Source organism: Zingiber officinale, chromosome 5A (genome assembly GCF_018446385.1).
Source record: "Zingiber officinale cultivar Zhangliang chromosome 5A, Zo_v1.1, whole genome shotgun sequence".
Classification (NCBI taxonomy): domain Eukaryota; kingdom Viridiplantae; phylum Streptophyta; class Magnoliopsida; order Zingiberales; family Zingiberaceae; genus Zingiber; species Zingiber officinale.
This window is the reverse complement of record NC_055994.1, coordinates 2,255,551-2,272,627: the sequence shown is the minus strand read 5'-3', so window position 1 is coordinate 2,272,627 and position 17,077 is coordinate 2,255,551. Positions and strand designations below refer to the sequence as shown.

Below are 17,077 nucleotides of genomic sequence, written 5' to 3'. Positions count from 1 at the left end.
CCATATTGCCAGTCAGTCGTCTCACACACGATGGTGAGACCGAGTGGGTAGGGTTGTGACAACCGTGCACTCTGCCATCACTGCTCCTGAGTGACCGAGTGGACGGGATGCTGTCGGAGTACACCTATCCTCCTTACCCCAAATCATAAGTGGGGGAGCCCAATGCTCTCATCTCCCTGAGCTAGTCCAGAGGAGGGATCCCTGTCCTACTACCACGCTGCGTCACACTACCCATGAGTGGACCAACAGAGCCCTTGACAGAGCAACCTGCTGCAACACACCCTGTCTGATAAAAACCACTAACCCATGAGTGGTTGTGTGTGTAAATTCATGTAACTGACAATGTGCTCAACAATAATGGAGCCAACAATTGCACAGCATGCAATCATGCGAGATGATGTATGACACTAAGGATGGAAATATCCTGATCCTATCCATCTCTACCAAAATGTGTACCAAAAGATATATGGATCAAATAATATGATCTAGGTACACAGGTCAGGCATGGTAAAATAGATCAATGTCCTGAACATAATATGGCATGGTATATCATTATCTTAAGGTCATATATAATCAAAGGAACATATATGCAACAGCAGGAAATAAATACAGCATGCTCAGGTAATAGATAATGGCATATCAATGCAAAAATGAACATAAATATTACTATTTGTTAAATATTACTAAGCATATCAATATGGCATATCAAAATAGATAAGTCAAGGTACCCGTCTCCAATAAAAAGGTCCAATCCGGTCCAAATCCGACGTTGAGATAATCATCTCGCGTCAAAGTCCTGTGTCACCAATATATATACATTTGTATTTAGTTACAACTCAAATGAATAGCTAAATAAAAATCCTTAAGAACAATTTAGGGAAAAACCCTAAACCCTAAACCTCAATCTACCTAAATTAAATCCAACAGTTAATTAGGGTTAGTTACCTAATCCCTAATCAACCTATTAGATTAATAATCCAAACCTAAATCAATTATACTAATCATGAAGTCTACCTCATACCTAATTCAAATACATAAACGATATTCATTTCATTACCCTACTCCTTACCTCAATTCACAGTCGTATTCACAGCTGCTGATTGCTGTCGGTGAAGGGTTGTTTACTGCTGGAATTCAAGGTAAGCAGGATGGGGTTGCTGCTGGAATCAAAAACACCCCATGACACACAATTTCATATCCATAGAAATAGAATCTCAGCTTACAACCATGATTTGTTGATCCACAGCAAGGATTGTTGCTCCTAGTAACAAGACGAGTTGTTGAATCAAAGAAACTATAGAGCATACCCCTCCTGGCTAGAATCCTACCTACTCAACGGATCAAGATGAGATCAACAGGAAGATCACATATCAGATTCCTCATCTCCAACAACAGCTTAATCCTGTTGATACCAAACCTAGAAATCAATCAATATATCCGTGAGTTGCTTCCGCATCCAACCAGTAGGCAATTAGGGTTTTGAAATCTTAGAGATCAAGAGCATAACTTATCCAAATCCACAAGTGGTTGATGGTGGTACACACCGATAACAGAGGTTTACTGTTGCTTCCCACTGCCTTCACTTTGATTAGCCGCCTCCAGAGATCATCACCGGATCCGGATCCTCACCTCTGTGCTCGAGCCCCAATTGATGTCAATGATCTAGGGAACGCTGAGGAGCTTGAGGTCGCGAGGGTACCCCAGCTAAAGGAAAGGGATCGGCTGAGGTAAGAGTCGTCGATCGCCCAAGGAAGAAGACGCGAAGAAAACTAGGGCACAGTGAGGTCCGTCGGTGGCGCGGCAACAACTCACGAAGAGGGAGAGGCTCGAGCGTTGCTGGCGCTTGGGCAAGGAACTCAGCGTCGGGCAATGTAAAGAAATCGGGAGAGAAGGAAGATCGGCACTGCTCGGCGTCGGGAGAAGGAGAGGAAGAGGAAGGGGTTGAGACGAAGGAGAAATAGGAGGAGTAGGAACCGTCGTGTGCGGCGGTGGTTAGGAAGGGAACGGACGGCGTCGGGGGCTGCTCGAGCCCGCATGAGGAAACGAAGGAAGGAAAGAAAAAGAAAGAAAAAGACAAAAAAAAGAAAATCAAGCATTTCCTCGTTTAAATGGGGTAGCCTAAACAGGCTTTCTCGGGGCCCAATATTTGATCCCCTTAAACTTGTCATACGAGCTCTGAAAAATTTCCAGAAAATTTCTAAAAGTTCTGGAAAATTCCCTTATGGTTATTCACCTTTTTTGGTATTTTACAAAAACACAAGAAAGAACAAAATTGATGTCCGAGGGGCTGTGAACAAGATCTCAGGTAGTCCCAAAGATGGAGACTTCACTCGAGCTCGAAAGGCTCATGGTAGAAGGTTGAAGAGTTACAACATTTGCATCAGTCAGAAAAGAGGAAAAAGTCCTTCCATAAACTTCGGACTCGAAGATTTAGTAGGAATCGTGGTCACCTATAATAATGCTTTAGTGATCGAGGTTTTCATTGTCAATTATCGAGTAAAGAGAGTGTTTATCAATATCAGTAGTTTTGTTAACATTATTTTTAAAATAGATTTCAATCAAATGCAACTTGATGGGGAGGAACTTAATCCTATATATACTCCCATGTATGATTTAATAGGGCATGAAATATAGCCGATTGACCAAATGAACCTCTCCCTTTCCTTGGGGAGGAACTACTAATGCAAACTCGACACACATCCTTTATTATTATAAACATTGTCTCTGCCTATAATATCATACTAGTGAGGTCGACACTAAGTACCTTCCAATATTAGTCTCCACTTTTCATCAAAAAAAAAATAAATTCCTAGTGAGAAGCTAAGTCGAGGAGGTAAAAGGTGACATATTGTTGGCAAAAAATGCTAGGTTGATATAATTTGGACCAACTTATGCAAGGCCTATCGAACTCAAGATACTATTGTCCAAGTCATCCAAGAGGCGTCAATATCCTGACTAGAGGAGAATCATGAAAGTGTGCAAGTTCATCTCGGTTGTTCAGACGTCACTCAAGTAGTTACTAACCTCCCTTTAGGGCTTAAACAAAAATTAATTGTATGTCTCTCACGTAATCATGATATCTACACCTGGTCGTCAAAGAATGTTATAGGTATTTTTCCCAACTATAATAGTTCTCCGGTTAAACATGCTACTATAGGTTCGACCTGTTTGATAAAAGAAGTAAAATTTCTCATCAGAGCAAGACCAGGTGATTCAAGCAAAAATTGACAAGTTAATGAAAGTCGGGCATATATGGGATGTTCAATTCTAGACATGGCTCATCAATGTGGTACTGGTGTCCAAGGCAGGAGCAAATGTAGCATCTATTGGAACCCCAAGGTTGTTTTGGTGTGATCAACAAGTTAAGTTAGGTCCTGCGTTGTTTCTAACCTGATGTTTAAGTGTGCAGGAGCTTAGGAGCACAGGTACTCGAGCGGAAGACGCAGCTAGCGAGAAGGACGGCACGCGGTGCGTCCGAGGGACGAGGTGCTGTGGAAGAGTACACCGGCAGACGAGAAGGAAGTGCGCGCGGTAGTTCCGAGGTACGAAAGCCGGAGCGGAAGATTGCTCGGGGAGCAAGAGACGCAGCTAGCGCGAAGGTCGGCACGGGGTGCGACCGAGGGACGAAGTCTGCGGATGAGTACGCTGGTGGACGAGAAGGGACACGCAGCAATTCTGAGGGACGAGAAGCCGGAGGGAAGCACGCTCGAGAAGATCGGAAGATGGGTTCGGGTGAGCCCTATTCTGGATGTCAGAGATCACCCAAGCAAGCGGAGCCGGAGCAGAAAGACCCGGACTAGAGGCGAGCTGAACTGGAGAAGAGAGCACGGACCAAAAGTCAACAGGGTTGACTTTTGGCTCCGGGGCGCCCGGAACTGTCCGGGGCGCCCGGAAGTGACTTTTTCACAGGATCGAGCTTTGACTCGATCCAACCGTTGGGGGATAAATTTTATCCCCCCAGGGCGCCCGGAACCCTTCCAGGCGCCCCGACCAAGGCTATAAATATAGCCTTGGTCCAAAAGCTTTTCAACCATCACGATCATTCTATTTCCAAACACTTGTATGCTTTAGTTGTAGTTAAGCTTCTGTTTTCTGTGCCTAAACGCTGTAAGAGGCTTCTCCGCCTGAAGGAGTTTTTGAGCTTAATCTTCCTTGGATTAACAACCTCCCCGGTTGTAACCAAGTAAACATCTGGTGCCTCGTCTTTTCTTTTATGCTCTTATTTATCTGCTTAATTCATTTTACAAGTGTTAGCTTAATCATTCGAGGAAGGGTTGTTTGTTTTTAATTGACAGGTTATTTACCAACCCTTCTAGCCGGCCCAACGGTCCTACAAGTGGTATCAGAGCCGAGACGCCTCAGAAGGACTAACCGCCGTCTGAAGCAACAATGGTCGGAGCTAGCGAATACCCACCAGCATTCGAGGGGGAGCTTTCTTCATGGAAGCAACAAATGAAGGTATTCCTTAACTCTGATATTGGTATTTCTCTAATAATGAAAATAGGTTATGAAGCACCGAAAGATACGAATGGAGAAGAACTCGATCTACGCCTCTGGAACAAGAAGCAATGCGACGAGTTTGTGGCAAACGGGCGAGCTGAATTCCATCTTCTAACCGTAATACGAAAAGAAGATCTCGACAGAGTCGGAGAGTACAAAAATGCAAAAGAACTTTGGGAAAAGTTCTTGAAGATCTACGAAGAACCAGCCAATGTCGAGGATGAATCCAACACCGATTCAACCCCAGAACAATCCGAGAATGAGGAAACTGTCGAGATAGTCGATCTCCATCCCGAGGACACAGAAAGCTCATCCCATGTGAGCATCAATGAAGGGGGAGAGATATTGGAAGAAAGCAACTCAACAGGGGGAGAATCAACGGCCGACGAGGTAAGTAAGGTATGGTCTCTACCTTCTGAACAAACAGTTAATTCAATAGAAAAATTGCCTGAAGATTTTTGCGATTTAAAAATTGAATTACCGAAAAAGTTTTTTGAATTAGAAAATCAATTGTCAAATTTGTCTTGCAAATTAGAAATATTATCAAAAGAAATTTGCAAATTTAAAAATATTTTGACAAAAGAATTATGCAAATTAGAAGAATTTTTCGAATTACAAATTTCTCTCTCGAAAGAATTTTGCGATTTAGAAATTGAGTCGCCGAAAAGGTGTTTCGGATTAAGAAATCTGTTAATAGATTCCTGTAAATTAGAATTTTTGTTGTTAAAAAATTCTTGCAAATTACAAAATATTCTTTCGAACGAATTTTGCACATTGCCGAAAGAATTTTTTATATTGTCGAAAAATTTTATCAAGTTAGAATCTATGCTATTTGAATATTTTTGTGAAGTTGCAATTCAAAAAATAATAGAAATTAACATAATACAAATTATTCCATGTTTAATATCTGTGGCTTTAAATTTGAATAAGTGTAATTTGAGAAGTTATGAAAAATTGAAATGGAAATTTAAAACTTGTTGATATAAGTATCAGTATAAAATAAATAAATAAATGTATAGAAAATTTTTTTTATGCTATCAATTTTCTTAAATTTTCTTGCATAAATTTTTGGGCTTAGAAAGATTTATTTTTGGGGAAAACTTAGAAATTTTTTTCAAAAGTCATTCTTTGACATAGAAATTTTTTTTAACTTGGAAATATTTTTTCTCCGAAAAACATTGAAATAGATTTCTATAATTTTTCTAAGTGTCAAACCCTTAGATTGTTTTTCTTGAAACCCCATTTTTATTGTGATCAAAGGGGGAGAAGGGAAAGTATAAGTCTAGGGGGAGGTAGAAAATTGAAATTTTAAAATTTTTGAAATTCAATTTTTTCTATCATGTTGCATGTTATTGCAATAAATTGTTTTAATTTCATATCTATTTTTGACCCTAGTTTAACTTGGGTTGATCACACCAAAAAGGGGGAGATTGTTGGAACCCCAAGGTTGTTTTGGTGTGATCAACAAGTTAAGTTAGGTCCTGCTTTGTTTCTAACCTAATGTCTAAGTGTGCAGGAGCTTAGGAGCACAGGTACTCGAGCGGAAGACGCAGCTAGCGAGAAGGACGGCACGCGGTGCGTCCGAGGGACGAGGTGCTGTGGAAGAGTACACCGGCGGACGAGAAGGAAGTGCGCGCGGTAGTTCCGAGGTACGAAAGCCGGAGCGGAAGATTGCTCGGGGAGCAAGAGACGCAGCTAGCGCGAAGGTCGGCACGGGGTGCGACCGAGGGACGAAGTCTGCGGATGAGTATGCTGGTGGACGAGAAGGGACACGCAGCAATTCCGAGAGACGAGAAGTCGGAGGGAAGCACGCTCGAGAAGACCGGAAGATGGGTTCGGGTGAACCCTATTCCGGATGTCAGAGATCACTCAAGCAAGCGGAGCCGGAGCAGAAAGACTCGGACCAGAGGCGAGCTGAACCGGAGAAGAGAGCACGGACCAAAAGTCAACCTAGTTGACTTTTTCCCAGGATCGAGCTTTGACTCGATCCAACCGTTGGGGGATAAATTTTATCCCCCCCAGGGCGCCCGGAACCCTTCCAGGCACCCCGACCAAGGCTATAAATATAGTCTTGGTCCAGAAGCTTTTCAACCATCACGATCATTCTATTTCCAAACACTTGTATGCTTTAGTTGTAGTTAAGCTTCTGTTTTCTGTACCTAAATGCTGTAAGAGGCTTCTCCGCCTGAAGGAGTTTTTGAGCTTAATCTTCCTTGGATTAACAACCTCCCCGATTGTAATCAAGTAAACATCTGGTGCCTCGTCTTTTCTTTTATGCTCTTATTTATCTGCTTAATTCATTTTACAAGTGTTAGCTTAATCGTTCGAGGAAGGGTTGTTTGTTTTTAATTGACAGGTTATTTACCAACCCTTCTAGCCGGCCCAACGGTCCTACAGCATCTACATCAACTATCATGACATCAACAAAGCCTATCAGAAGGATTGTTACCATCTACTCTGCATCGATGAGCTCATAGATTCTACTTTCGACTGTGAGCCCATATACATGTGTTGGTGCAATCAACCTCTAAGATTTTAATGTCTGACAAATATGTTTAATGGAGCTTGATCGAGGGAAGTCCTAGTCACGGCTAGGCAAGGGCGAGAAGTCTACCAAGTGACTAGTTATAACTGCGATTAGGCAAGAGAAGTCCTAGTTACGGCTAGGCAAGGAAAATCTCGATAGATCGTGGAAGCCAGGTAGAAGGATTCGGCAGGTCTGGAAGACCCAATATCGAATCTTTGGTGGGTCAATCCGATGCTAAGTCTCGGTGAGTGAAGTCAGATGGAGAAAATCCTAGAGGGAGGTAACTCTAGGTTCTGGTGTGTGAAGTTAGATGAAAAAATCCTAGGAGGAGGTAACCTCAGGTAACAAGAAGTCTTGGAAGAGTGAACTCTAAGCAAATTTGATCGGATGGTTTACGGTTGACTGTGCGTGGTTGATCAGACCAACGGATCTTGACAAATCTAAGTTTAGTTTTACCATAGTATTATGTATTGTTATTGTTGCTATTGGCTAATACAGTATTATAGGAAAAGTCTTTCGCTCTGACTCTTCGTCCCTTAGAAGCACTGTGCATGTCCTTCTTGCTTCACCAGTGTACTCTTCCATAGCTTTTCGTCCCTCGGATGTACCAAGTCGATTGATCAGAATTTTGTGGCATTTTTCTCGTCCACTGTGTCTTTCGCTCAACTTCTTGCGCTCCTAAGTCCCTCACTACAACAAAAACCTTCATAGACATCGGTTTTCCACCGGTGTCTATTTGATTTTCGACCGATGTCTATGAAGCTGATGTTAAAAGTCTGCCATTTTAGACATCGGGTTAAAACCGGTGTAGTATCACTTAACGACACCGGTCTTCGAATCGGTTATTAACCGGTGTAGTATCACTTAACGATACTGTTTCATCAACGGTGTAAAACCGATGTAATATTGTATGTTAATAACACCAGTTTTGGCAGCGGTAAATGACCAATGTAATATTACTTTATAACACCGGTTTTACATCGGTGGAAAACCGATGTAATATGTATATTTTTTAACAGCACAGATTTGATTTTAAAACCGACAATAACAAAAAAAAATACACAAATATTCACAAATTGTACAAATATTCTTCATTCAATAATATCCATAAAATACACATATTCACAAATTATATAAATAATCTTCTTACAACAATATCCATAAAATACCCCAACATTCTTTTTACATCAAAAGCTAGCTAATAGATATCAAAATCAAAGTATAACATTCTGTTAACACATCAAGGTACAACTGTCTCAAATGTAATCTAGCATGCATTCAACCCACTCGAACCGCACTTCATCAATTTCAACTCTGGAATACTTGAGATTTGTAAACTGTAAAAACACATAAATAATATATTAGTAAATCAAGACCAAAAATCATAGTTGAAAAAGTAGTAAGAGCACCAGGTAACAAGATGAGTAATTGGAATGCTTAAAAAGAGAAACGTTCATCAATTATCTCAACCACAAATAAATAGAAAGAAGAATCATAGATGTAAGATACTGATATAGTCCAACACCGGCACAAATTCAAAGAAGCAATTACCTATCTTTGTAAGCTGAAGCCAAATTTGCATGGGCTTCAGGCATAGTTGGTCTGATATTCACAGCACGTATATAATCCTGAATTGCTTCAGTAACTCTACCAATCTCCTTAAATGTGTTCCCTCTATTGACAAGACCATCAGCATCAGTCTGAACTAGCAAAAAGCAGCAATTCTCATGATTGAATATCCACGCAGGAAGCAAAGGTTGAACTAGCAATGTAGCTATGTAGGTGCTGCCTAGTATCTGCCAAATTAATGAAATTAGCCGAAGTATCTTGCCAATATAAACCGACAAAAATCTCATGATTGAATAAGGAAGAAATAAAAGCGAGAAGTGATTTTTACAAAAATTCCACATAGTAAACTGGAATTCATATCCCTAAGAAAAGTTTGATCCAATAAAATATTTTAAACTGTATTTGTCAAAGCCAATGCAGATGCTTCCCCACTAAAATGAGAGGTAGTTGCACTAAATGGTCAACGACCATCCATCACTGATGATCCTTCTCACTTCAATCTCATAGCAATCCAGATGGCATTCTAACTGTATCCTGTTAAAACATAAACGTGTTGTAGCCAACTGTTTGACAAAAAACCAAGCATGATTGCGAGGGCGTGATGGTAATGAACATGTTAGTACATGATTGCAATGAAAAAGGTAGATATAGTACTCTACCTGTTGCTTGTATATAATAGCCAAGTTGTTGAAGGGCGCAGATATCCCTGCTGTAACTGCTAAAGTTGCCTTATAGAATGATGCAGCAACACTCATCATGTTGCTGCATGAAGAGAAGTTTCATTAAGGAACAAAAATAAACTATCCGCACAGTTGTCATCAAACATTTCTAAAGCTTACCAATCCATGTATATGTTGCCAAGGCTTGACAATGCTTGTGGATGGTTAGGTTGTAAAGCAAAGCATGACTTGGGAAAAATTATTAAAATGAAGTTATTCAACAAGGAAAAAAAACTTAAGAGAAAATATCCAAATTAAAAAGTCACCCTATAATATCCACAAGCTCTGGCCGTTCTACAAACAATAGCTTAAATAACAGTTTTGTCAGTGCTTCCCCTTCAATTAGGAGGCAAGCAACCATCAAGGAAAGTGAAGGTTTGATAAAGAATTCAATAAAGCAGGGAGCAACAATATACAAAGGGCGTAGTATGTTGCAAAAACAGAAGACGCTGATCAACTATAGGCACAACCCTAGTACTAAAGAAGACGTGCCATCTGAGATCACTATAACATTTTCTGGCTAAATTCACAAACCTTTCTTTGATACTAACAAAGATTGTGCATCTAATATTATTTGATGTGTGAAAGGAATGGCAAAAATTTTCAGTTAAACGGTCAAGGTTACAAAGTATACTAACTGTTGAGATAAATTTGATGCTACATCCTGCCAATTAACAAGGCCTCACTAGTTCTTAAAGATAGACTAACAATTACACATGAGTTGGATTATGGGTTATCAGAATCCAAATGGCTTCTGACCCTAATACATGGAATGAGATCCACTTTCTACCAGAATAATTCCATCGATATCATATAACCGTTGTTGGTCCATGTGACAAGGGCATTATAAAATGCATGCACATGACCCCACTTGTAGCTACTCACCAACATAAAGCCTATAATGAAGCAGATAAACTAAGATATTTTATTGATAGATATTTATTTATTTACACACTGAAATATTGAAAGATATCAAAATTTTTACTTGTTTGCTCAGCTTCTTTGATCTGCACATTTGAAATAATATGTTATAAGGCAACTGATTTGAAAGAAACTAAATATAGTGATGCATGGTGTATAGTAGATTATTATGATTTTTCTTGAAATATATAAAATAATTTATTCACACTATCTTCATTTGGTTCAACTACTATCAGTTGGATCACCTTCTTGAGGCCATTCAAGTTCCTCATAAGCTAGACTAATAAGTATGTGGGCAATTTGGTCACTACAATTTTGTTATGACTAACTTTACTTTTTTACACTGGGTTGGCTTTAAAATTGGGTGAATAATTAGGGATGATACATCTGATCAATTTTTGCAGTATATAGAAAGCAGAACGCCATATGACTGCATCCAGTAAGTCAGATGTTTATAGCTACGGAATGATGATATTAGAAATCGTTGGAGGGAGAAAGAACTTCAAAGCAATGGCAGACCACAGTAGTGAAATTTATTTTCCAGACTGGGTTTATGATAGTTTTGATAAGTACTATGATTTGGTCACTCCTGATACCAGTCTTGTTAGTCCTGAGACTGATGCTGATCCTAAGACTAAATAAATTACAAAAAAGATGATGATAGTGGGTTTATGGTGCATACAGATAAAGCCAGAAAATAGACCTTCAATTAGCATGGTTGTCACCATGTTGGAAGGAAGCATCATGGACCCTGCAAATGCCACCAAAACCAGAATTCAATTAGAGTGCCATTTGAAGATTATTAAATGATGCAATATTGTTTTTGTTTCCACAGTATTCTGAACAATAAAACAAAATCAAGCCTGTATAACATTTGGCTTGAATGTAATCTGTGATCAAAGTAATTTCTTAATTCTGTTTTGTGTGGTGAGATTATATTGGAAAACAAATATTGTTTAAATGCTTGTTGACCTCATAATGTTGTAAAAGAGTCGCACAAATAATTGTTTATCATATGCCAAGCTAGTAATAGGGAGATATATATTCCCTTAGCACCCATAACAGTCAACAGGATAATGTTTTCTTCATTATATTGTTTTGTGTGGTGAGATTACTATCTGTTGGTTGCGGAGATTACATGTCGAAATGCAGATTAGTCTAACTAATGAAACCTTCTACTAGATAGCCAATGAGGATCATAGCAGTAGCAGAAGATCTAAATTTAAATGACCTTTGTAGTCTATCTCATGAGCAAAGAAACTCGCGATTGCCTACCTCTCTTCCCTCAACATAGTGATTCCTCTTGGTTTTCAACGTGAAGGGCCAAAGAAAAAAAGTTAACACAAACCTAGACGATGAGAAAGAATGGGGAAAAAATGCCTTACTACAGACTTGCTCAATGTTAGAATTGTCTGTAAGAGGAATGTGTGCAGCTTGTTCAGTGTTCCATATTCCCTTTTGTAAGTGACAAGACAACAATGTAATGTAAAATTCTTAACTGCATCGAGCTAACACGATATGAATGAGCTATGAACACAAAAGAACAGAACGATCCATACCCATTTGACACATGAGAATCCAACCTATGCAACATGTTCATTATATGGAGATAGTAATCTGCACAGATATATGAAGAGGTCCAGCTAATGGATTCCAAAAATCAGAGAAAGTAATATTGTAAAGCTCGTAATCGGGCACACAAGCTTGAACCCCAAAAGATTTTTTTTCTTCATATGCTGGAAACTTCATTCAGATCTCTTGCTGGATAGTGTTTGAGGAAATTCATCAAACACATTGCATGCATCAATCAATTAATACTTGCAATCAAGATATCAAGAAGATGAAACTCTAATATTTTTTAGTTTCCACTATACTTGAGTTTCTAGGTTACACATGCAAGAACATGGCCTTGACAAGCAAAGTTTCAAGCTTATTTGAGTTTCAAGAAATTTAACTGACGAAGAAGAAATCACCTGCCAATCTCAATTGCATAGTCTGACCACCACATTCTTTCGCGTCCATACCATCGCTACCACCGGACCAGAGATGATGTACTCCACAAGGGAACGAAAGAAAGGCTTCGTGGAGAGGTCGACGTAGTGTTTCTCCGCAAAGGAGCGTTCCACGTCGACCAACTTCAACCCTGATCGACGCACAAAAATAACCAAGAAAATTTCTCGTTTCTTCTCTAAAGTAGACGGGGAAAACAAAAAAAGGATTGCAGTTGGTAAAATCTTCACCTTTCAAGTAGAAACCCTTTTTCTCAAACCTACTAATGATTTCTCCAACCTTTCAACTAAAAAAAAAAGGGAAGAAGAAGGATTTTGGTGTTTCAGTAACACATCTACTGTAAATTACGCAATGCAACGCCGAAGAATAGATGAACGAAGCGAAGGAAGAAGAAATCAAGGGGGAGGGAGAGGGAGAGCACACCAGGCCGCGTTGGACGCTGTCGGGCTTGATCATGATGAAGGTCTGTCTGTTCCATCGCCACGCTCGCTTCGTTTCTATCGCTTGCTTGCTGACGTTGTCAAGGAGAATGATGACCGAAGGCACAACTTTCATAGAGTGGGAACGGAAACCCTAATTTGACTCAGCTCCACAGAAGATCCTGGCTAGAAGTGCATATGTCTCGGAACCTATCTGCATCTTGGCGGATCGAGCGGTGAATCGAAAGCACAGATCTCCGATCTCTGTTTCTGTCTGCTTCGAATTGGGAGAATGAAGGAGGTCGAGATTGGGTCGGCGATGGGAGGGGAGGAGAAGGTAGAGGCAGAGAAGGTGAGTTGCCCGAAGACGGCTCTCTCTCTCTGCCTCCCGTGGACGGCAGCATATAGGGTTAGGTTAGAGGGAAGAGTTGAAAATTTTAGCTAAGTATTGGTGGGAAAATTATCATAGACATCGGATTTTAAAAACCGATGTTAAAATCGGTGTCTATTAACGAAAAAACGGGCGCTTATAGACATCGCCTAAAAAACCGATGTCTATGAGCGAAAATCTGTGCTCATAGACATCGATTTTTGGAAAAACCGGTGTAAAATACTCAAAGACATCGGTTTTTGCTTAAAACCGTTGTTGTTCCACTGATGTCTATGAAGGTTTTTGTTGTAGTGCCTGTACACTTAGACGCAAGGCATCAAATATGTATAGCCTAACTTAACTTAGTTGGTCATATCAAAACTAACACGAGATACTTATATTTGCAGGATTCAAAACAAGGAATGATAGGAAGGAACCAAGTAGCTTACTGAGCGTACAGACGTTGGAAGTTCAAAGATGAAGACGAAGAACGGCGGACACAGAAGTAGCGAGTGCAAGGTTAAGGGTAAAGGCATCCTTATCTGACCTAATATATCATGACTTGATCAACCAAGGTCATTGGATCTGTGTTGTAACATGAGCGGGATAAATTCTCGACCAAAGGATCAAACACATGGAACAAATCAAATCCAAGGAATCATTAATTGGTAAGGACACTTAGTTTTCTTTTCCATGAGTCACATGATATTAATGTGATACAACCTTGGATACACACTGATGTATTTTGGGCTCGAGAATTGAGATAGATAACGTAGATAACATGTTTAAAAGAAGTGTCTGCATTTAAAAATATAATGACAGAAGCATGCTGACAATTAATGCATAATCTCTTCAAAAATACACAAGAGATCTGTCACGCGGATTGGGCAGCTGAGGTAGCTGGAATTAGCCCATATTTGTCAAAGAACAGTCCAATCAATCAGACTCCTACATCCTGACTCCTACATCCTTCTACTAGACTTAAAGGGGAGACTTGTGACCAAGGGTAATCAGAGAATGCCACGTGGATAAAAGAGGTTAGTAATAGTGCTAAGATGGCAGTTCAAGTCAAGGAAAAATTGAGTCGACCTCTACTCCTTGGGCATGCCTCTGACTCCTTAGCACCCCCAACTCCATAGTGCCTCCCATCTCCTTGGTGCGTCCCTTGGTGCCTCAAATCTGGATTTTAGAGTATTTCAAGAAAAGAATAATACTTACCTGAATATAGGGATTTTTTTTATTATTTCAGAAAAAGGATAACGATCGTGTGAATCTTGGGATTTAGACGATTTCTAGAAGCGAATGATAAATCGCATAGATTTTGGAGTACACGGGGAACATAGGAATTAACCATCGCTCTATAAGTAGGCTCGGGCACACACAAAAACACATCCAAAATCTTAGAGCTATTGTTTATACTTCCTCCTCCACCACTATCAAAAACCGACTAAACATCAGAGTGGGTACATCGGGGAATCCTTGGTCGTCATTTTAATCCTCTTGCTCCTTGGTCTTTTTATGTCCAGGCTCCAACGAATCTCCTTACCTATCCTCGTTGTCTCTAGGCAATTGGCGGCAAGTCAGCATCTATGTCAACTTCCCAGTGGTTCGTTTGTTGCCATTTCCAGATAGGATCAACCATATTTATATATGTGACCTCCTAAATTATAATGGGTAATCGAATCTCAGGTCCTCAGGTTCGTTGAGCTAGAAGGAGAACCCGATAGCATCATTATAGAATATACATTTCTATTAATCCTTACGAGTTAGGCAAGGATAGTGCTGTGTTCATCCTTTACAAGGAGTTTTTGGCTCAGTGTACGTTAATGCTATATAACAAGTGTCGATATTAATTGGGTCCGAACTCTGAAGGTATATACAAATATTATATGAAACTTTAATTAAAATAATTATAACTTATTTTATATTGAATTGAACTTATTTAACTACTGTTAGGTAGATGGCTCCATCTTTCATTTCTACAAAATATCAATTCTTTTCAATAGTGCTGTTGTCTTAGTTGATTTGGTCCTTAAGAACTGAAATTTTAAAATTAATTATTGCTGGTCTAACTGATTAATTAATCTAAACTTGATACATTGGCTAACTAGTTATCCCAAAAGTTTTAGGTGGATGGATGCTTATGAAGCCATTGAACTTCAACACGCCGCCATCATGACTCAGAAAATAGATTGAGTGGTCTGAAAGGTCAAATTCAGGATATACAAGAAAGTTCCTTTCGATATACTTTGTGGTTAATTGGCTCATCTCCACCGTATTGCAGATAAGAACCATATCTAATTAAAGATTTCCAATTAATTAACTGTCAACTGACGGCGGTCACCACGTCATCGCCGTCGCTTTTGGCCCTGGCGATGCGTCGGACCTCACTTCATGTTAGTTGGCACCGCAACTATCCCACGCTTTCTTCATATGCCTTGTCGGAAACCCCTCGACAAAATATAGCTCCTTGGATTCGCATCACATCTCGCCTCGATCGCCCATGAATATTGATAAGGGGATAAAAATTGCCCTTCATAAATTAAAATAATGAACATCGGCCGACGTAAAAGTTAAAGTTAAGTAGTTAAAATTATAAGATCGGATGGATTACGAAATCGTAGATTGTGGATGGTCGAACGGACCTCTAATGCTGGTCAGACGCGAAAGACCGACTAGTGAAAGGCCGACTAGACGGCCCAAGCAGCCATTCTCCACACTTGCAAGCGAGATTAAAAGTCTAATATTAAGTTATCCGACCAACCGTCCTAGTCGATCGGAGCTTAAGTCTAATCGGATGCAATACATCTTTCCGACGACAGTAAGGTCGAGTGAAGAATATTGATAAGGGGATAAAAATTGCCCCTAATAAGTTAAAATAATGAAGATCGGCTGACGTAGAAGTTAAAGTTAAATGGTTAAAATCACAGGGTCGGATGAATTACGAAACCGTGGATTGTGGATGGTCGAACGGACCTCTAGAGCCAGCCGGACACGAAAGACCGACTAATGAAAGGCCGACCAAACGGCCCAAGCGATCGTTCTATGCACTTGCAGGCGAGATTAAAAGTCAAATACTAAGTTATCCGGCCAATCGCCCTAGTCGATCGGACCTTAAGTTTAATCGGACGTAATACGCCTTTCCGACAACAGTAAGGTCGAGTGAAGAACATGCCAATAGCTCCATTCAATACGACAGAGTTGGTGGTGTTCCGACCGAGGGACCCCCGATCGGCCTATAGTGGGATCCACATATACGTTTTATCGTACTCTTTTGAATGTTTGTGTCACTGACAATATAGAGAATGTCATACAGATAAATCGTACTTTAGAAACTTCTAATCTATCACATCAGAGACTTACGTGCTCATTTAAGGAAAGGTGTCAAAGACACTTTTCGACTTATCTTTTTTTATGAAACTTTGAAAAACGTACATATGATTTAAGATGCGTGCACAAATATTACAATAGTACTATAAAAAGAAGATTGAACATATGTGATTTTTCATATTTGAACACGCTCATTATTATCATCTTTTTATTATTTTTCTTCTCTTCATACATAGATCGACTTAAATATAAGAGGACCAAGACCTCTTTTCTAACACTAATATTTCTAATTTCACAAGAGACTACGGAATCTTCTTTTTGTCAAACTATAAAATCACAATTTCAATCGACCACCTCAACCTTCCAACATGATTTAACTAACTACAAAAACAACTAATTAGCCAGTAAAAAAAGTAAAGCATGCAGAGTCGGCCGGTAAACTCATGATCCACAGAGAGGAGTACAATTGCAGACTTGCTCGGCTCAAGGAGACGTGCCGGTGTTTCCCAGCTCTGCTCATTTCTGAAACTGATGCTACCTGACGATAACGACGTTTATCTCAACACACGTTCTTCACTAATTCTCTGAGTCGGCGAACATTTTCTCTCTTTTTTCTTTGTCGTGCCAAAGTGGCATGTCGGCTTGAGCTTCAGGATGCATGAACTTGGAACGTAACTGAAGTCGATACTTATTACAATTGCACAATTTGGAG

At 39.8% G+C, this 17,077-nt stretch overlaps 1 protein-coding gene across 1 annotated transcript; it reads right to left on the bottom strand.

Moving 5' to 3' along the window:
• Positions 1-1,087: 1,087 nt before the first annotated feature.
• Positions 1,088-13,076, bottom strand: LOC121982730 (probable UDP-N-acetylglucosamine--peptide N-acetylglucosaminyltransferase SEC). The gene is made up of 8 exons (XM_042535827.1): positions 12,670-13,076; positions 12,477-12,532; positions 12,210-12,379; positions 9,436-10,987; positions 9,256-9,358; positions 8,579-8,823; positions 8,311-8,364; positions 1,088-1,160 (listed from the first exon to the last, which is right to left on the bottom strand). Exons 4-8 carry the CDS (start codon positions 9,441-9,443, stop codon positions 1,088-1,090), a joined length of 483 nt encoding a protein of 160 aa, XP_042391761.1. The 5' UTR covers positions 9,444-10,987; positions 12,210-12,379; positions 12,477-12,532; positions 12,670-13,076.
• Positions 13,077-17,077: the final 4,001 nt, after the last annotated feature.